At 38.4% G+C, this 22,294-nt stretch overlaps 1 protein-coding gene across 1 annotated transcript in view; it reads right to left on the reverse strand.

Moving 5' to 3' along the window:
* Positions 1-22,294, reverse strand: part of CCDC7 (coiled-coil domain containing 7) — a 224,060-nt gene that overhangs the window by 80,061 nt on the left and 121,705 nt on the right. Inside the window, exons 33-39 of the mRNA XM_088150109.1 lie at positions 18,235-18,363; positions 16,215-16,340; positions 15,392-15,520; positions 11,224-11,349; positions 7,468-7,587; positions 6,475-6,600; positions 3,931-4,050 (exon numbers count right to left, since the gene is read on the reverse strand). Of these exons, the coding sequence (XP_088006235.1) occupies positions 3,931-4,050; positions 6,475-6,600; positions 7,468-7,587; positions 11,224-11,349; positions 15,392-15,520; positions 16,215-16,340; positions 18,235-18,363 (876 nt within the window). The remainder of the gene's footprint in view (positions 1-3,930; positions 4,051-6,474; positions 6,601-7,467; positions 7,588-11,223; positions 11,350-15,391; positions 15,521-16,214; positions 16,341-18,234; positions 18,364-22,294) is intronic.

Raw genomic sequence — 22,294 nt, forward strand, 5'->3', positions numbered from 1 at the left:
GGAGTGCTGGCAACAAATAAAAGATTCTCTTTGCAGAACTCCATTAATTTATCTCTCACATCATTTCACTTACCCAATTCAAATCTTATAGTTCCTCCATTTCTCCAGCTTCTATTTATGTATTTATTTGTTAGATTTGTATCCTCTAGGAAATCAAGACAGTGAGCATAATACTATCTCTTTCAACTTTCTCCACACCAACTTTGTAACCTTGTGAGGTTTGGGCTGAGACAGAGTGACTGGCCCAAAGTTACTCAATGAATTCCATAATTAAAAATGGGCTTTAATCTGGATCTTCCCAGTCCTAGTCCAAAATCTTAACAACTACACCAAACTAACTTTTTTGCAATTCAATCCCTCATTAGTGGTATGATTTTTCCTGATGTTGCATCTAAGGACTTTTGCCTTTTACTAAATAATTCCTCAGTATTTTTCTCTGCTAAATCTACAGTAGGTGCACAGACTTGTATAACTGATGTTTTCTGGGTATCCTCTATTTTAGATACTGTAGCTGATGATGCCACTAATTTGGTTATAGCTAAGCATAATTTAATAATATTCTTTTTTATTATCATTGCCACTCTATTATTTTGTATGAACGCATTCCCCTGAAAATTTATCATATTGTTATCTGAGATGATATGACCCTTCCTGTCCAGCTAAGTTCATATATTCCAATTTAGGAACCTTCATTTCTGCTTTGACAATTTCAGGTTTTCCTTGGGATCATGCTTCTTAATTTCCATGTTCCCATTGTATGTGTCTGATTGTATGTGTCCTTGTAAAGCATGATGCTTCTCTTTCACTGCAGGCACCATCAGTAACCAGATTTTTTGTGGTTTTGATAGCCACAAATGCCCAAATGCAATTTAAGTTCTCCCCAACAGGCCATCTGAAAGATGCCATCCCCACACCTAGGGGAATAGATCAAACAGGGCTGTGTCTTAGACTCTCCTTTATTCAGTCTTTTTGTAAATGATCTTGTGTTAATCTTGAAGGAAAAAAGCTTTTTTTTTCCTGTTGTTGACAGGATGGTTCTCTTTGCTGATAACTTGATCTTAGTCTCCAACACACAAATTGGTTTATGCAGGTTGTTGTCCTCTTTAGACCAGTATTGCTCAACAAACTCTTAGACCATCAGTTACAAAATACAAAAGCTATAGTTTGGGCAGAACTCTCTTAGACATATATGAAATGTGGGCCCCAGTCCCACTGACCAAGTAACTTCTTATAAGTACTTTGGCCTTCACTTTACAACACCAGGCAGCTGGTTGTCCCATTACTATGACCCCAAAATGGTCTGAGTGGCAACTAAATGAACACTGAATGGCAACTAAATGAACTATGGTACTAAAATGACAGCATACTACTTATGATTGTCAAATTCCCCAGGCATTCCATCTCTTCAAAATGAAGCTAGCCTCTTTATTCTATCATGAGGCTGAGTTTCTCTATACTCCATCTGGTGATGTCCATTTATACAGGTGTTGTTTTGGTTGTTTGAAGACAGCGTTAACTATGAAGAAATCACTGGAGTGGCAGAAATTGATAAGTCGGTCTCCTTCGTTTCAGTTTCCTAAGCCATATAATCCAACTACATTTTCTTCTTTCATGTTTCCAACTTTGGCATTCCAGTCTCCAATCACAAGCAGCACATCTTGCTTGCATATTCTGTCAATTTCAAATTGGACTTGTCATAAAACTCCTCAACCTCCCTTTCTTCTGCATCAGTGGTTGGAGCATAAACTTAAATGACTGTCATATTAAAGGGTTGTCCACAAAGTCTAATCAATATTATTCAGACATTGATTGCATTGTAGCCAAGTACTGTTCTTGCTATACCCTTCCTAACTATAAAAACAACAGCATTTCTTCTTCGTTTTTCATGTCCTGAGTAATAAACGGTGTGATCTTCTGACTGAAAGTGTCCCATCCCAGTACATCTCAATTCACTGATGCCTATGATGTCAATTTGTAGTCATTTCATTTCATCCTTCACTGTGTTGACTTTTCCTGTGTCATGCTTCTTACGTTCCATGTTCCTACTGTAATTCTAATTTTGCAGCTTTGGATTTTCTTTTCCTGTGTGACAACATCAGCAACTAGATGTCCCAAAGGCTTTAATATAGCCACATCAAAAACATCATTAGTTCTCCAAAAGATCCTCATCTCTTCTTCAGTAGCATGTTGAGTGCAATCCAACCTGAGGGAGCTATCATCCGGCACTATCATCAATCATTTTATATTTTCTATTCATGTGGTTTTCTTGGTAAAAATACAGAAGTAGTTTACCATTGCCTTCTCCCACACAGTATGAATTAATGCCTTTGCCATTGTCACTAAAGTGATTGTCTGCCTCTGGCATCTTCCTATATCTCTGCTGCCTAATATAGGTGCCTGCTTGCTTTAGCTGGGCAGCTGGGATGACCTTCATGCCTTGGATGACCCTGCTGGGAATATATATTCTTGGCATATACTCCTGACCTTCTTTGCCCATCCTTCCTAGGAGCACACACACACACATACACACCACACCACAATGAGGCAGCACAGCAGGACTTGGAGTGGGGTGGGGTCCTTTTCTATAGTCATTTTAATAAAAGTAGTTTTAGGCCTACATAGTATTGGTTTCTTGATCTGGTCTGCTTTCCAAGGCTGACATTATTATAGCCATGTCCATAAAGTTTTTCTGGCAGCAATACCGAAGTGGTTTGCCTTTTTATGGGGTTGATTTGGATTTCGTTCCTGTAGGTTGGTTGACTTAATGGATGCCTATTTAATTTTGCAACATTTACTAAAATGTCAAGAGACTTTACATACACTATCTCATAAAAGATAATGCATAGCAGAGCCCTTAAAAATCAGTTGTTAACCGTATTTTGGCATCTGAAGAGGCTCTTTCTAGAGTCAAACTACAAATTATGTTATATCTGCTTTTAAAAACTGACTATTTTAATTTGGAGTAATAACCCAGAACATGCTACTGATCCATACTACTTTCTGCTGAAAATTTCTTCATCTCTCACTGTTCCTATTTGCCTGAAAAGGTGCTGTTTATTGTAAGTAGCACTTTCAGAATTAATTAGCTGCAAAAGAATGGGCAATTTTAAGATGAAATCCAGATCAATAATGCATTATTTTAAACATTCTTTTAAAAGTATGAATGATGTAAGAATATGTTGTTTATAGTAACTGAGGTTTTCTGGATGGTCATATGTACAGCCCCAACTAGTGGAATCTGCACCTATACCAATATGGTTTCAGTATTTTCTAGAGTAAGACAAGCATTTTGATAGATTGCCCAACCCCGTCCTCCCACGTACTTCGTAAAAGACAGCATTCAAAGGCTCTATAAGTTGAGATAAGTGAAACTTTCAATTTCCTCCAGTTTCTCATCTTTTTTAATATGACAAGTTTAATTCTTCTTTGTTTCTTACATTTATGAGTATATCAAATCTGGGAAACTGAACTTGAGACTTTTTCTTAAGTTTGCACAAAAACTTGTATTTATTGTCATATACATTGTCCACTTCATTTTTGTTTGCCTGCTGTCTGAATATTGAAAATGCAGTTATAAACAGTGAGTGAGGTACAAATGTTGTCCATATATAAGCAGGCTTATGAAACCCAATGTTTTCCTCCTCAGTATAGCTCTTTGCATTCCCTCACCCACAGTTTCTTTTGATTCCATCCCCAGTTACTAAACGAAGGGGATATAACTCAATTGTGAAGTGCCTATGTTCAGTTTTATGTATCTCCACGGACAAAAAAAAACAAACCCTCCTGGATGACATTGCAATCAATTTCTATAATACTGAGTCAGATAGACAGATGTATCACTGGTCCAACTAATATAAAGCAGGTTCCTATATTCCTAATTATATATGTTTAATACTGTTGCTCACATTATGAGAAAACCCAGATACATACCACTGATACTGCCTGGCTGGGCAGCTGCAAGAGCCTGAGCATCGTGTAGCCCTTTTTTATTTGATTCCAACATTTCCAGTAACTGTTGCTTCTTCATCAACAGCTCAGGTAATTCTCTTTCTGCAAGCAGAAATGTTTTTCACTCATCTCTTGAAAAATAGGTTCAGAACTCATGAGTTTATGTATTATTTTAAAATATTTTAAACTGTGTATGATTAAGAATAAGATAAACATGATGAATATAAAATAGAAACATATAAAACTTCTTAAAAACCGATAAAGCAGATCCATACAGTAACTACTAAAACATATTTAGACAAATTCACATCAAGTAGGATGGTTGCTAAGCCTTAAAATTGTACACAATGCCTCAAGGCCTTTAATTCTTTTTGTTTGTTTGTTTGTAGTTTTCTTTTCTTTTTTTTAAAAAAAGTTTTATTATATTGTTATAAGATATACATAATACATTATATTATTTTGATACATTGGCATTTATAGTGTTGACTAGAGAATATTAACACTCTAATGTTTAGATAACTTAGACCCTTAAAGATAAAAAAATAAAATGTATTATATCAGTATTAACTGTGATATGAAATGCTTATGTTAATAAATATAAAATTATTTATATTTTACATCCAAAGCTGAATATAACATTAATATACAGCGGCTTTAATTCTGAAGACAAAATGCAAATATGGCTCAAGGCATGCTAAAACACCTGACTATTTTTCTGAGAAATCTTTAGAGGGAAGAAATCACTATAAAAACAGAATCTTGAAAAACAGAGTGTTTTAGAGTAAGAAATGGAGTGAGATAAGGATGCATACTGTCTCCAGATTTGCTTAAAGTGTACACTGAGGATCACAATTCAAAGAGAGATGACAACTACATCAAGATAAAAAGCTAAAGCACTATTTGAGATATGTAAATAAAAAAAGTTTGTTAGTTTGTTCTCTAAGATGACTTAGAGAATTGTCATCACCTCAAACATCCACAATAGCACTAACATTTGAGATACAGAGATAACAATATTTAAAGGGGGGGAAAGAAGGCAATAACATAAATCTCTTACAGAAATATCCTTCTCTTTCAGACAAGATCATGAAAGATGAGGCAACTGCTATGTTAATCAAGATGAGAATCATTAAAGTGGTAGTGGACATCTGTGAAAGCTGGACACCCAAATATGGATCTGAAGATGTTAATAAAAGAAGTAGTGTCAGTCAGTAACTCATGACCATAGTAAGGCTGACTGCTCCCTTAAGGAAATGATCGGCAAGCACAAACTCACATATTTTGGGCCTGTCATGCAAGAGGATGATGGACCAGGAAAATCATTATGCTTGGCAAGCTTGAGAGAAATAGAAGGGAAAACCAAAAGATAAATTGGATGAATGGGATTAAAGGACTTATAGTGCTATCTTTGAAAGAGCTACAATATAAGGATATTCCAGGAGACAAGTTGAAACAGTAAGCATTTCTTCATGGGGTCACCAGAAGATGACCCATAATTTATCAACATAACTAAAGAAATTAAATGTAAAAAATGTGAGAATCTAGCAAACTAACATTTAAAACCCAGATTTACTGACATTAAACACAGACACAAAGCTGACCCAGATAGAAACCTGAAAATCCGTCCATATCCAGAATATGAGTTAAACCAAATGAAAATATTCATAATTACTTATATAGTGTTTCATCATAGCTGAAGGGCTACTACAGTGACCCTCCCTCCAATAAAAAATCTGCAGCAAGGTACGTCAGAAAGTGTGACTACAACCAGATAAATGTTCTGTCAGATGAAAGATTTCATTATTGTAAAACCTGAAAAGTACAGCTAGTCCTCCCTTAATGATGGTAATTGGGACCAGCAACTCCATCGCTAAGCAAAGTGGTCATAAAACATGACATCACATGACCACACCAACTTACAATGGCAGTTGTGGCAGTTCCAGTTGCCATAATTAGGCGAATCCCATGCAGTTGCAGTGTGCCACGGTCACATGATCACCATCTGTGATCTCCTGCCAGTTTCCCCATTGACTTTGCTTGTCAGAAACTGGCAGTGAAGGTCATAAATGGTGATCGCATAACTGTGGGATGCTGCAAGTGTCGTAATTGCAAGCCGGTTGCCAAGCACCTAAATTGTGATCACATGACTGTGGGGATGCTACGATAGCCACAACTATGAGGAACGACCATAAGTTCCCCTCGTTCGCTACCGTTGTAACTTCGAATGGTCACTGAAGAAGTGGTCTTTCAACCAGGACTACCTGTATAGTCCTCAGTTCTGAACAGAGTGACACAAGGTCTGAATAAGGTATCAAAAATATAAATGCCATGAAAATGAATAAACATTAATGCAGATACACTGGACTTCTCAAATTAATTTGAATCCAGGCTGGAGGGAAAGGTCTCCAGTTGTCCTTCTCTCTCTGATAGCCTCACTAATTACACTGATTGCTAGCTTTACAGTACCAAAACAACATGTATGATCAATGCCACCTTTTCTAAAATACTTAGTTTATTTGTACTTACCAGAAGGTGGTATAAACATAGTTCTTTCTGAAGCACGATGACATACATTTTGTATACCAGCTAAAGTAGCCTCCAGCTCAGTGGCCAAGCATCTTCTTTGCTCAGTTAACTCCTGTAGTTTATGCTCTACATAACATAAAAATATTTAGTTCATTAAGGTCATCTTTAATATTATCTAGATTTCAACATTCTAATGATTAGTATGTATCTTACTAAAACTTCCATCCATTCGCAGAGATTAAATTGCAGAGCATTTCACACACTGCAGAATGGATGTTAAAACTATTAAATGATTTTGGCAGGGAAGAATTTTTGTCTGTACTGTATTCTCAAGAATGTAACCCAGCTTGAGTATGAATTGCAACACTACTGTTCTACAAATGCCAGGAGAACTAAGAATAAATTCCTATGCCTCTTTCTCCAACAGCATTATCTTTAACCTACAGTATTCATATCTGAGCTTAAGTGAAAATTTCCTGATCCAGGCTCTCTCCCATCTGTTTTCTATAAGGCCAAGCTAATTGCTCTTTTTGCAGCTGAACAGGTTTCCTGACAAGGCATAAAATCAGAAGAATTCTGGTAGAACCTTTTCTGACTAACACGTTTGATTAAAATTCATAAGCTTTTGTGTGATGCAGCTTGCTTCATCCAATCCATCCAATGAAGTGTGTTTGTAGCATTGCAAATTTGGACTCTCAAAGGCTAAAACATATATTTACAACTACAAATAAGCATACAGGCAGCACACTTGTTAAAGAGGACAGACTTTTCCATCCTGATGACTTCCAGATTAATCTGTGAGCACTTTTCAAGCCTCCCTGAAACAATTTTAACATACTGTAGTATAAAATGAAAGACTAACAATAGCAAAGGTTACTGGCAATCAAGTACCTTCTTTCCAAGTACCCATGTTTAACTACCTGATTCCAAATATGTCTGTGTACACACACACACACACAAATAAATAAATAAAAGAAATAATATCACATATACCGTTGACACTGTCTGGTTGGGTAGCTGCAAGTTCTTGAATTTCTTGTAGTTCTTTCCAATTAGATTCCAGCACTTCCAGTAACTGCTGTTTCTTCTTAGACAGTTCATGTAATTCTTTTTCTGCAAGCAAAAACTTTTAAAATGATCTCTTCAGAAATATTTTCAAGCCCCTCATTGTTACATTACATTTTTTATTACAAAAAAAAAATTCATAACACAGCCTAATTTGAGTCTCTAAAGTCTACCTATGGTGCAGACCTGGCTTGAGTATCTCCTAGTTTTTTTAAACTCCTCTCCATTTACTATATTTACCAACTTGTCTGATTGAGAAGTTCTGAACTAAAAGCTTATTCACTATCTCATAAGTCTGAGTTTGCCGAAAGCCAAGCCTAATGGGTGTGCCTATTTTTATGTGGAATCTTCACAGAGAAGAAGTGGCTATTGTAAAAATGGAATCTGGGGAGAGTTGTTGCAGAATAAGAGAGGAAGGGAGATAAAAATGCATATTGTCCCCAGATTTGTTTAACATATTACTGTGTATATAGTAAGAATGTCAAGACTTGAAAATGTGACCACTTAAATCAAAATAGAAAGGTGAAGGACTAACAATTTGAAAGAGAAAGAGAGAATAATTTATTAGGTGAAAGAAAAGTCAAAATTTCATTTTATCAAATTAAAAGGAATGTGAAAATGCAGATTTATTTTAATTATTAAAAAGATAAAGATAAGGGCAAAACTGTATGGTAGCAGTTTTGTTTTTTGAATAGTGTGCTGGAAAAGTAAAAAAGAAGGAATGTAACCACACACTTTGGCAAGATCATGAAAAATTATGCTGTGGAAATTTGCTTCCTCACATTTACATGAAACTGTAAATATTGGGGAATGAATTTCCATAGTAACAGACAATGTATGACAGATCTGACTGTTTTTGATTGGGAATGAGTTTTTGTATGTTCAGCTAGAGCTGAGGGACAAGTTACAGCTCCTGCTTATAATCTGTCCACCAAGCAGTTTCAAGCCCAAATTCCTGGACCTCAAATCTGGACTGATGTTGAAGTTTTTGAGGTTTTTATTGCTGGGTGACTTTAACCTCATGTGGGTTCTAGTTAGGCCAGGAATTTCATCACCTCCACAGCAACCTGTGGGCTTGTTTCAGATAATCTGTGGCTCAACATATATAAATGGTTACTTAACCTGGCATTTACCCAGGACCAATGGTGATGTAATCTCAAAATGGGGGACAATGTCTTAAGTTCCTTGTAATGGTTGAATCACTTATTGGTACGCATGTATATTGGCAGCTCACTCAACCTCTGCAAGAGAGGAGGACCAGTTAAACTGGTTGATGGATCCAGAAGGTTTTCTGAGGGTACTCCATGATGTTCCCAATTATCAGGCAGACAGTCCTGCTGCACTCCAAATTCAAATTCAAATTCAAGACTGCCTGTGAGTCAACTGTCCTTGGTCACAAATCCTGGGAGGCTCTTCTATTTTCTAAGGAGCTCTAGGAAATGAAGTGACTGAAGAATGACGCTCACAGAAAACAACAAACTGAGCTTGGTTAGGTAACTATGTGCGGGTATACAATGTGACAATAAAGAATGACATTATTGCATCTGCAGACTCATATCTAGTGGCTTTGTTCAGAGTTATCCATATCATTTTAGAAAAGATGGAGTTAACTCTTCCCATGGGCCACCACTACATGATTGTGAGATTCTTAAAAAGACATGAATCCTAGTTAGGTACCATTTCTGCAGAGTCTTTTGAAATGGGTCTTGCAAGAATATCTGGGAACGTTCAAGCTTGTAGATATCAAGAATGTGGATTGGGTTTTCTGTATCATGAGCACTACCATCTGTATCCAGGATCCATGTCCTACCTGGCTCCTTCAGACCACAAGGTATGGCGTGTGAGGCTGGATGCAGGAGAAGATTAACATGTCTTTGAGGGAAGGGGAGGTGCTGCGTCCCTTCATGGAGATGATGGTGCATTATTGCTCTGGAAAGACCTTCATTGGGACCCAGAAAGTGTGAGTGCATAATGTTCATGATCCTTTCAAATTTCTCAGCAGGGTTCAAAACCATCAACCATAGTATTGTTCTGGATGGCCTAGAGGGGCCTGGGTTAAGGAGTGCATCATATGTACTTGTATCCAATTTTTTTTTTTTTTTGCTTTTTCATAAGTCCACCATGCATGGTGAAACATCCCTTCATGTTTTTCATATTTCTAGCATTAACCAGATTACCTTTATATATCTTAGATAATTTCTCTGGTGTCGTATACCAATGGTACATAATTTTATAAACTTTCTCTCTTAAATTATAACACAATGTAAATTTCAATCCTTTTACCCACATTTTTTTCCATTGATCCATCTGTATGTTATAACCAAAGTTCTTAGCCCATTTTATCATGCAGTCTTTAACTTGTTGTTCTTCCATTTCAAATCTCAGCAACTGTTTATACATTTTTGCAATCACATGTTCATCATTTGTACATAATTCAATTTCAAATTCCATCTTATGTTGTTCAATTCCAGTAATCTTTTTATCTATATTAAATCTTTCTCTCAATATGAAAACCATGGAAAACTATATCCCTCTGCAGTCAATTGTTCTCTTGACTTCATCTTAAATCTTTGCATATTAACCATTTCTCTTTGCCCACTGTTTCTTTTCTGTAAAATGCTTCTTGTGATGAGACCAATAAAGATATTTTCAGGCACAGCCTGGGATTGTATTTATTCCATATTCTTAATATGGCACTATCCACATAATGATTTTAAAATCTACATTAATTTTAACTTTATTGTATATAAAAAGCCATGCCAACCAAACCTCAGGTTATGTTCTTCTAATTCTAACATTCTCTTATTTCTCAGCAACACCCACTCTTTCATCCAAATCAAACAGCAGCTGGAAAATACAGTTTAAAGTCCAGCAATCCTAGTACTCCTCTTTCATTTGCGCCTTGAAGAATTTTATATTTAACCTTTGCTTTCTTCCCCTGCCATATAAATCTACATATATATTTCTTGCCATTGCTTAAAAGTTGTATCATTTTTCAAAATAGATATTGTCTGAAATAAAAACATTATTCTAGGTAATACATTCATTTTCACCACAGAGATTCTTCCAAACAATGATAATTGTAACTTTTCCCATCTCAGTAAGTCCTTCCTAATTTCATTCCATAATTCCCATAATTTTGAAATAATATTGTTAGTCATAACAATGCCCAAGTATTTTACTTTTTTTTCAATCTGAAAACCAGTTTTTTCCAATTAATTCCTTTTGATCTTCCATCCTCATATTTTTTTGTTAACATCTTCATTTTCTCCTTATTAATTTCAAATCCAGCTAACACACCTCTTTGAGCAAAATTACTTCTGAATTATTTATTCTTAACTTAGTATTGAAATGTTGTTGTAGAACCTCATCTCGTCTTCTTCCTGACAAAGTGCAGAAGTATATCTCTTGGAACTGTTCTTAATTTTGCATAACTTGTATTAATTCTGTACACCTTGTCCACTTCATCACATCTTCTTTCTTACATCTTTCATCCTGCTTTCTGCTAACACTGACTAGCCTGCCTTGGAGGTGAAAATTTGCAAACTTCAGAGAAACAGAAAGGGAAGCCAACAAATAAGGATTCTAATAGACTCAATTATTACAATAATTGCTGGTTCCAAAACAATATGCATAACCAATGCCACCTTTTCTAAACTTCTTAGTAATTTTTTTCTTACTTACCAGAAGTTTGTATAAATGTAGTTCTTTCTGAAGCACGATGACATATATTTTGTATATCAACTACAGTTGCTTCCAGATTTGTGATCAAACATCTTCTTTGCTCAGTTAACTCCTGCAACTTATACTCTATAAAAAAATCCATAATAGAGTATTACTATATAATATGTTATATAGATTTTTAAATTCTAGTGATTAGCAGGTATCTAATATTTCTTATGTCACTTCCAAGCAGAATGAACTCCTGCCTCACCAAAACCTCCACCCATTTGCAAGTGGTTAAATGTGCAGCACTTTATATACTGCAGAATGGATGTTAAAATTATTAAATGGTTTGGAAGGATAGAGTCTTTGCTATATTCTTAGGAATCTAACCCGGCTTGATTAAGGGATTGTAATGCAGTTGTGCTGTGAATGCCAGGAGAACTGAGGAAAAGTTTCTATATCTCTCTCTCACAGTGTTACCTTTGAACAGGTACGTGTGCTTGAAATTAACCTGCAGTGTTCAAATCTCAGTTTAAGTGAATATGCTCTGGTCCAGGCCTCTACAAGGCAAAGCTAATTGCTCTTTTTGTAGTTGAACTGTTTTTCTGACACGTTAATATATATAATTCTTAACTGCAATAGGCAAATGCTATCTCTGCTCATTGTTGTTGTTGTTGTTGTTTAGTCGTTAAGTCGTGTCCGACTCTTCGTGACCCCATGAACCATATTGCGCCAGGCCTTCCTGTCCTTCACTGCCTCCCTGAGTTTGCTCAGTTTCATGCTCATTGCTTCAGTGATGCTATCTAACCATCTCATCCTCTGCCGTCCTCTTCTCCTTTTGCCTTCAATCTTTCCCAGCATCAGGGTCTTCTCCAAAGAGATCTCTCTTCGCATTAGGTGACCAAAGTATCTGAGCTTGAGCTTCATTATCGATCCTTCCAATGAGCAATCAGGGTTGATTTCCTTTAAGATTGACTGGTTTGACCTCCTAGCAGTCCAGGGGACTCTCAAGAGTCTTCTCCAGCACCACAGTTCAAAGGCATCAATTCTTCGGCGCTCGGCCTTTTTTATGGTCCAGCTCTCACAGCCATACATTACTACTAGAAAAACCATAGCTTTGACTATGCGGATCTTTGTCGGCAAGGTGACGTCTCTGCTTTTTAATATGCTATCTAGGCTTGCCATAGCTTTCCTCCCAAGGAGCAAGCGTCTTTTAATTTCATGGCTGCAGTCTCCATCTGCGGTGATCTTGGAGCCCAAATAAATGAAGTCTGTTACTGCTTCCATTTCTACCCCTTCTATTTGCCAGGAATTGATGGGTCCAGATGCCATGATCTTAGTTTTTTTAATGTTGAGTTTCAAGCCAGCTTTTGTACTCTCCTCTTTCACCCTCATCAAGAGGCTCTTTAGTTCTTCTTCACTTTCTGCCATTAGGGTGGTATCGTCCGCATATCTGAGGTTGTTGATGATTCTCCCTGCAATCTTAATTCCGGCTTGTGATTCTTCCAGCCTGGCATTTCTCATGATGTACCCTGCATATAGGTTAAATAAGCAGGGTGACAGTATACAGCCTTGTCGTACACCTTTCCCTATTTTGAACCAATCGGTTGTTCCATGACCGGTTCTAACTGTTGCTTCTTGGCCCGCATACAGATTTCTCAGGAGACAGGTAAGGTGGTCTGGTATTCCCATCTCTTTAAGAATTTGCCACAGTTTGTTGTGATCCACACAATCAAAGGCTTTTGCATAGTCAATGAAGCAGAAGTAGATATTTTTCTGGAACTCTCGTGCTTTCTCCATGATCCAGCAAATGTTGGCGATTTGATCTCTAGTTCCTCTGCCTCTTCGAAACCCAGCTTGTACATCCGGTAGTTCTCGGTTCATGTATTGCTGAAGCCTAGCTTGTAGGATTTTGAGCATAACCTTGCTAGCATGTGAAATGAGTGCAATTGTGCGATAGTTTGAGCATTCTTTGGCGTTGCCCTTCTTTGGAATTGGAACGTAAACTGACCTTTTCCAATCCCGTGGCCACTGTTGCGTTTTCCAAACTTGCTGGCATATTGAGTGCAGCACTTTAACACCATCATCTTTTAGTATTTTAAATAACTCAGCTGGAATACTGTCATCTCCACTAGCTTTGTTGTTAGCAATGCTTCCTAAGGCCCACTTGACTTCACTCTCTAGGATGTCTGGCTCAAGGTCAGTGATCACACCAGCGTGGACATCAGGGACATTAAGATCTTTCTTGTATAGTTCTTCTGTGTATTCTTGCCACCTCTTCTTAATCTCTTCTGCTTCTGTTAGGTCCCTGCCTTTTTTTCCTTTATCATGCCCATCTTTGCACTAAAGGTTCCTTTCATATCTCCAATTTTCTTGTAGAGATCTCTAGTCTTCCCCATTCTATTGTTTTCCTCAATTTCTTTGCATTGTTCATTTAAGAAGGCCTTCTTATCTCTCCTGGCTATTCTCTGGAAATCTGCATTCAGTTGCTTATATCTTTCCCTTTCACCCTTGCTTTTCGCATTCCTTCTTTCCACAGCTATTTGTAAAGCCTCATCAGACAGCCATTTTGCTTTTTTGCATTTCTTTTTCTTTGGGATGGTTTTAGTTGCTGCCTCCTGTACAATGTTACGGACCTCCGTCCATAGTTCTTCAGGCACTCTGTCTACCAAATCTAATCCTCTAAATCTATTCATCACCTTCACTGTGTACTCACAAGGAATATGATCTAAGTCATACCTGAGTGGTCTAGTGGTTTTCCCTACATTCTTCAATTTAAGCCTAAATTTTGCAGTAAGAAGCTCATGATCTGAGCCACAGTCAGCTCCTGGTCTTGTTTTTGCTGTCTGTATAGAGCTTCTCCATCTTTGGCTGCAAAGTATATAATCAATCTGGTTTCGGTATTGACCATCTGGTGATGTCCATGTGTAGAGTCGTCTCTTGTGTTGTTGGAAAAGAGTGTTTGCTATAACTAGCTTGTTCTCTTGACAGAACTCTATTAGCCTTTGCCCTGCTTCATTTTGTACTCCAAGGCCAAATTTGCCTGTTATTCCGATTACTCCTTGACTTCCTACTTTAGCATTCCAATCCCCTATGATGAAAAGGACATCTTTTTTGGTGCTAGTTCTAGAAGGTGTTGTAGGTCTTCATAGAAGCGGTCAACGTCAGCTTCTTCAGCATCAGTGGTTGGGGCATAGACTTGGATTACTGTGATATTGAATGGTTTGCCTTGGATACGCACTGAGATCATTCTGTCGTTTTTGAGGTTGTACCCCATTACTGCCTTTCCCACTCTCTTATTCACTATGAGTGCAACTCCATTTCTTCTAAGGGTTTCTTGCCCACAGTAGTAGATATAATGGTCACCCGAATTAAATTCACCCATTCCCGTCCATTTCAGTTCGCTGATTCCCAAGATGTCGACGTTCAATCTTGTCATCTCATGTTTGACCACATCCAGCTTGCCTTGGTTCATAGATCTTACATTCCAGGTACCTATACAATATTGTTCTTTACAGCATCGGACCTTCTTTTCGCTTCCAGATACATCCACAGCTGAACGTCCTTTCGGCTTTGGCCCAGCCGCTTCACTCTTTCTGGAGCTACTTGGAAATGCCCTCCGCTCTTCCCCAGTAGCATATTGGACACCTTCCGACCTGAGGGGCTCATCTTCCGGCATCATATCTTTTAGCCTTTTAACATTGTCCATGGGGTTTTCTTGGCAAGGATACTGGAGTGGGTTGCCATTTCCTTCTCCAGTGGACCACATTTTGTCAGAACTCTCTGTCATGACCTGTCCGTCTTGGGTGGCCCTGCACGGTATAGCTCATGGCTTCACTGAGTTACGCAAGCCCCTTCGCCACGACAAGGCAGTGATCCATGAAGGGGATCTCTGCTCATAGCAGTATAAATTTGGGCTGTCAAAGGTTAATACCTATCTTTATATCTAAGAATGAACACACTAGCAGTACATTCATTGAAAAGGACAGTCTTTCCCCACCTGACGGCTTCCAGATTAAGGAAGGCTTCCATGAAACAGTTTTGCACTTGGTAAAAAATGAGTAACAGTAGCAAATGCTATTACCAATCATGGACCTTCACCACAAGTACCTATGTTTAACTATCTGATTCAAAATATGTATGTTGTGTGTGTGTGTGTAAGCATAAAAAACAACATCCCACATACCACTGACACTGTCTGGTTGGGTAGCCGCAAGTTCCTGAATTTCTTGTAGTTCTTTCCAATTAGATTCCAGTGATTCCAGTAACTGCTGCTTCTTCTCAGATAGTCTACGCAACCCACGTAATTCTTTTTCTGTAACCAGAAACTTTATAAATGATCTTTTCAGAAATATTTTCAAGCTCCTCATTTTAGCGCTGCTTACAAAACAAACAACCATTGTTTGTGCCAAATTTGAATATAAAAGGCCACTTAAGTTGTAGACATGGCTTCAATATCATCCACCCCTCTTTTGTTTAGGTTTTTTTTTTTAAATCATCTTGCCTGATTACAACATTTTGAATTTGAAAGCTTGGTCACCATGGGGCCCCGGCTCACAGGCTCCCACCCTTCTAGCCTTCTGGAAGATCTTAAAAAGCTGGTTTTCCCCCCAAGTGTTGGGATAGGATGAGGCTGGAGCCCAGTGGTTGTAGTTTCTTATGTATTGCAAGAGTTTGTTAAGAGAACCAGGAGGTATGGGTGGGGAATGTTGATATTTATTTTATTTTATTTTTATTTTATTTTATTTTATTATTACTGTTCCTAGGAGCTACCCAGAGTTATGGCTCATAAGATGGGCAGCCATATAAGTCTCATAAATACATGCATACATACTATGTTGTGATTTTGAGTTTCCCCAAAGTCAAATTGAATGGGTATGCCAGAACACATGACTCTTCTTGTGAGGAGCCTAACTGTCCTTGCTCTCTGACTGTTAGGTTTACAGTACTAAAACATTATGCATAATCAATGCTGCCTTTTCTAAAACTCTTAGTTATTCTTTCCTTACCAGAAGGTTGTATAAATGTAATTCTTTCTGAAGCACGATGACATACATTTTGCATAGCATCTAGAGTTGCCTCTAGATCTATAGACAACTGTCTTCTTTGCTTAGTTAATCCCTGCAACTTAAGCTCTAGTAAAAAAAAATTCATAATAAAATATTACTATGCATAAAAATAGTTAAATTCATTAAATTTGTTTTTTGTATCATCTGTATTTCAAAATGTTAATGATTCGCATGTATCCAGATAGTACACTGAATTCTTGCCTCTCCAAAACCTCCACCCATTCACAAGTGATTAAATGTAGAACATTTCATACACTGGATGATAAAATTATAAAATGGTTTTGGCTGGATAGGTTCTCTGCCAATATTCTCAGGAATGTTATGCTGTTGTGCTGAAAATGCCAGCAGAACTGGGGAAACGTTCCTATACCTCTCTCTTATATAACATTACTTTTAAACAAGCTCATGCCTTGAAATCAACCTACAGTGTTCAAATCTGAGCTTAAGTGAAAATTTCCTGACCCAAGCTTCCACTCCTCTGAGTCCTATTGTTGTTGTTGTTGTTTAGTCGTTAAGTCGTGTCCGACTCTTCGTGACTCCATGAACTATATTGCGCCAGGCCTTCCTGTCCTTCACTGCCTCCCTGAGTTTGCTCAGTTTCATGCTCATTGCTTCAGTGATGCTATCTAACCATCTCATCCTCTGCCGTCCTCTTCTCCTTTTGCCTTCAGTCTTTCCCAGCATCAGGGTCTTCTCCAAAGAGATCTCTCTCCGCATTAGGTGACCAAAGTATCTGACCTTGAGCTTCATTATCGATCCTTCCAATGAGCAATCAGGGTTGATTTCCTTTAAGATTGACTGGTTTGACCTCCTAGCAGTCCAGGGGACTCTCAAGAGTCTTCTCCAGCACCACAGTTCAAAGGCATCAATTCTTCGGCGCTCAGCCTTCTTTATGGTCCAGCTCTCACAGCCATACATTACTACTGGAAAAACCATAGCTTTGACTATGCGGATCTTTGTCGGCAAGGTGACGTCTCTGCTTTTTAATATGCTATCTAGGCTTGCCATAGCTTTCCTCCCAAGGAGCAAGCATCTTTTAATTTCATGGCTGCAGTCTCCGTCTGCGGTGATCTTAGAGCCCAAATAAATGAAGTCTGTTACTGCTTCCATTTCTACCCCTTCTATTTGCCAGGAATTGATGGGTCCAGATGCCATGATCTTAGTTTTTTTAATGTTGAGTTTCAAGCCAGCTTTCGCACTCTCCTCTTTCACCCTCATCAAGAGGCTCTTTAGTTCTTCTTCACTTTCTGCCATTAGGGTGGTATCGTCTGCATATCTCAGGTTGTTGATGATTCTCCCTGCAATCTTAATTCCGGCTTGTGATTCTTCCAGCCTGGCATTTCTCATGATGTACTCTGCATATAGGTTAAATAAGCAGGGTGACAGTATACAGCCTTGTTGTACACCTTTCCCTATTTTGAACCAATCGGTTGTTCCATGACCGGTTCTAACTGTTGCTTCTTGGCCCGCATACAGATTTCTCAGGAGACAGGTAAGGTGGTCTGGTACTCCCATCTCTTTAAGCATTTGCCACAGTTTGTTGGGATCCACACAATCAAAGGCTTTGACTGAGTTCTATAGGTCCTTGTTAATTGTCCTTTTTGCAGTTGAACAGATTTTCTGACACACCATTAATACATATTATTCTTAATTGCAATAGACAAATGCTATCTCTGCTCGTAGTACTGTAAATTTGGGCTGTCAAAGGCTAATGCTTATATTTACAACTAAAAATGAGTATACCAGCAACATGTTCATTGAAGATGACAGTCTTTCCCCATCTGATAACTTCCAGGTGAATCTGTGAGTACTTAGCCGACTTTCCTGAAAGTTTTTCACTTGGAAGATAGTGAATGAGTTACAGTACCAAAGGCAACTAGTAATCAGCTACCTTCATCCTAAGTACCTACGTTTAACTATCTGATTCCCAATACGTAAGTATAAACAACATTGCACATACCACTGACACTGCTTGGTTGGGTAGACACAAGTTCCTGAATTTCTTGTAGCTCTTTCTGATTAGATTCCAGTGTTTCTAGTAACTGATGCTTTTTGTCAGACAATTCATGCAACTCATGTAATTCCTTTTCTGCAAGCAAACAGAATCAAAACAGGTTATTCTGAGTCTCCTTTTCACCCTTCCTCCTTACCCAGGACTGAGTTGTCATTTACTGTAGAGAGTAAGGAAGATGACCTTGATGGAAATATGTAAGAATTGTTACCTAGGCAAAAGGGGCTGAAACTTTTTTTTAAGAGATCACATTCATATATATATAATTTTTATTAAGATTTTTTTATTATAATAATAAAATCTAATACAAACTAAAATTGAAGAAATAAAAGAAAATAGAAAGAATAAAAAGTGCAAGGAACAAGGAAAAAAAAGAAAAAGTAAGTATATAATAAAGACAGAAAAGAAATATATAAAGAAGTGACTTCTAACCTTCATCACAACAAATATAAACAAATTTAGTAACTTAGCTCTAAAGTTACAAACATTTATCTCTTCTTCCCATCTTTTATCTATAAACAAATATCCATAAAACATCATCTTTTCAGTCCTGGTGTCAGCAGAAAGTCCAAAAGGGGCAGCCAGAAGTAACATCTTATTTTAAGCTTAATCAAATAAACCAACTTTATATCGTATTGTCGAAGGCTTTCACGGCCAGAATACGATGGCTGGTGTGGGTCTTCTGGGCTGTGTGGCCGTGTTCTGAAAGTTTTGCTTCCTAACATTTCGCCAGCATCTGTGACCAGCATCTTCAGAGAGCAGGAGCACAGACAGGAGCAGCTGGGCACAGAGAGAACTGCTCCCATCTGTGCTCCTGCTCTCTGAAGATGCCGGTCACAGATGCTGGCGAAACGTTAGGAAACAAAACTTCCAGAACACGGCCACACAGCCCGGAAGACCCACACCAGCCAACTTTATATTCCCTCCTTTTACTTCTAACAGTCTTAATCTTTAGTTCATCCAAATATTGTAGGATTTGATTTCTCTTCGTTTCTTCTTTGTCCCATCACATAGAATTCTTCAAGGCTTTAACAAACCTCTTTTCTAAATCCAGTAGGAAAAAATTATCCAAAATTATCCATTTTGAAATCATGAAATTGTTTATCTATGTTGTGTTTTGTAAAAACCAAAACAGGATCTATTTCGCATAAGAAGCTGTTTGTACTTTATAATTAAGTCCAAAATCTTATTGTAAAAGTTTTAATATTCCAATTTTATCTGGATCCTTCATCCATTTATAACTTTCTAAGATCAAATCTTATTTAGCTTTTTGCTGTTTATTTCAGATTCTTTAAATTCTTAAGCTTATAATTAAAGTTCTCTTTCATTCAAGATTAAAGACAGACTCACCCAGCGTTTTCAACCTTGTGATTCCCAAGTCTCTAATAGCTTAGAAGTAGTTAATGAGCAATTTCCAAAAATTGTGAGAAAGTGAGGTTTGTACACCTAGTGTCCTTTAAAAGTCTCCGCTGCGGTTGTGAGCAAGATAGCTAATCCTGTCATCTCCTGGGGCTCAATCCCATGGAAAACTGCTGCCCTGCAGTCTCCTTGCATGGAGCAGCCATCCAGAGCACATATGGGTAATCGCCTGTCCTCTCCTTATCCGGAGAGGTTCCAAGGAACTGGTTTACTCACCAGTTCCTTGGTCTTTGCCATAATTGTCAGCTCCACTTTCACAGAGCCATTTTTTAATTTATTTATTAAATTTATCCCCGCCCATCTCCCCCTAATGGGAGACTCTGGGCAGCTCACAACTCATTAAAACAATAAATACAAATACAATATATTTTCAGTTCACCATACCTCCCCCAGAAGCCCCAGCAATGAGATCACATTCAGAAGCAGCACAGGTTGACACATCTCTAATTCACTAGAGTATAAGAATGGAAAGAGCACAATCAGAGTTGCAAGATTGTTTTTACAGTCAGTCTCAATAAAAGTAGTTCTAACCTTCCAATGGAGTTGATTTCCTGGCCTGGTCTACTAAGTGAGGTTCACATCAATCTTGCAAGTCTCATACTCTCATTTAAGAGAGGTTGAAGATCTAGCCTTCATTAGTGAAGGTAGCTTCTGATCCTCAGGGCACTCCACTGTCTACTGAGCATCTTGCTATGGCGTTGTTACAACACTAACAGGCGGATTTACAAATAACTAACTTGCAAAATGCCATGATGCAACTAAGACAACAGTTGGGGCAGAATTTATCTCAGGCAGTAGCAGAGCAAACTGCAGCATAGCTGGTATTTCTATGTTCCCAGGGAAGCTTACCAGAGAGGTTTGGAGGAGATCAATACCTGATGCGTGAGCTGTTTATGGCAGGTTGATCAGCAGAATTTCCCACATATCAAACCAAAGTTACTTTCATCCTGACTTTGCTGAAACAAGAGGCCACACCTATCACTAAGGGCAACAACCCCAAGCTTGCATCAAAGCTTGATGCAAAGATTTAGTGGTGTCTTCCATGACACCAAGAGGTGCCTGAGAGCCAGCCATGAAATTTCACAAACTCAGGCAAGATCACTGTAGAATGCATATTGGATTTTAAATTATTTGCCAGAGACGTGCAATAGAATGATCTGGCTCTTAATGACCAATTTAAAGAATGACTTACTGACAAACTGAGATATGAATTGGTAAGACAAGGAACCTTAGTTAATTTGGAAGGGCTCTTCTGATGTTGCGTGGTAATAGATGGCTGACTGGAAGAGTTGAGGCAGGGGAGAATGGCAAAGGGAAGAGGTTTTACCACCTCTCTTTTCTCATGGCCTCCCTCCCAATAGACTCCTCAGAATCCAGCACTGAAGAATCCATACAAAGGAACCCATGGAGCAGTCAAAAAGTCTCTGTCATCAGAAGAGAAACAGAAAAAGAGGGAACTAGGTTTATGCTTTTACTGCGGAGCTCTTCAGCATATAGCCAGATCCTGCACAGCTAAAATTCAGGCCTGTAACTTAGTATGAAATTCTGCACCTTTAGATCTACAAGCCACATAGCAAGCAAGTGCCCAACTTGCTTCAAGGCTGTGACATTGGAAAACTTTGCAGGCCAGCATAAAGAGAATGTCCTTGATGGAGAGAGGGAAGATCTGTTACCAAGGGCATGAACAGATAAATGCTGCAGAAGCCCAGACAAGGAGGGAGAGGTCAGAAAGTACCTCAGACAGACACCCTCTGAATTCACATGAAGATAAAAGAGGAGCACATTCTGATTTGCAAGATTCTGTTACTATAGCCAAACTTTTATTAAAAGTAGTTTTAGGCAAACCTGGCGTCTCTTTCTTGGTCTGATCTATCTTGTAGGGCTGACAGCCCCTCTCCCAGGAGTGCCAAAGGGAGACACTCAGAGAATTAAGGAGAGCTCAGATGAACAATAGCAGGTGAACACATTTTATTGTTCCTGTTACTCTTTGTTTAGACTGAGGTCAGAAAATGCAACGTTCTGCTCTTGTAGACTTGGAAGCAGCCACTAATTTCATAGATGAGAGCATAGTAAAAGAGTTAAGTTTACCCACCCAGACTCTCCAAAAGCCAGTGATGGGCAGATGCTACAAGCGGGGTGGGTGTTGCATTGCATTAACCCTTTGCAGCTGATTACAAAATCACCCAAAGCTTTTACCACTCTGTGTGACTGCTTCCTGACCATGGAGGCACTGCGACAACCAGAACTTCAAGGACCAGTCGTACCACTCATTCAGTGCTGTTGCAAGTTTGAACAGTCACTGAATGAGTGGTCGTTAATCGAGGACCATCTGTACAACTCTGCCATGGCAATAGGATGGCTGGACATGGGGTACTGTTTAATATTCAGCATTTCATCTGACAGAGTCCAGGAGGCAAGCCTTCTCTGCAGCAGCCCCTGCCCTTTGGAACACTCTTCCCCCAGAAGTGAGGTTGGCCCCCTCCTTTTTAGACTTCAGAAAAAAACTGAAGACCTGGTTTTGCCATTACTTATGGGGTGGGGATGGGAATAGTCAGTTTTGGGGTTGGCTGGTTCCCTAGTCTTACCTTTG

The sequence above is a fragment of the Python bivittatus genome, unplaced genomic scaffold, assembly GCF_059951505.1.
Source record: "Python bivittatus isolate LINGU-HERP-01145 unplaced genomic scaffold, Pbiv_v1 ctg000610_np1212, whole genome shotgun sequence".
Classification (NCBI taxonomy): domain Eukaryota; kingdom Metazoa; phylum Chordata; class Lepidosauria; order Squamata; family Pythonidae; genus Python; species Python bivittatus.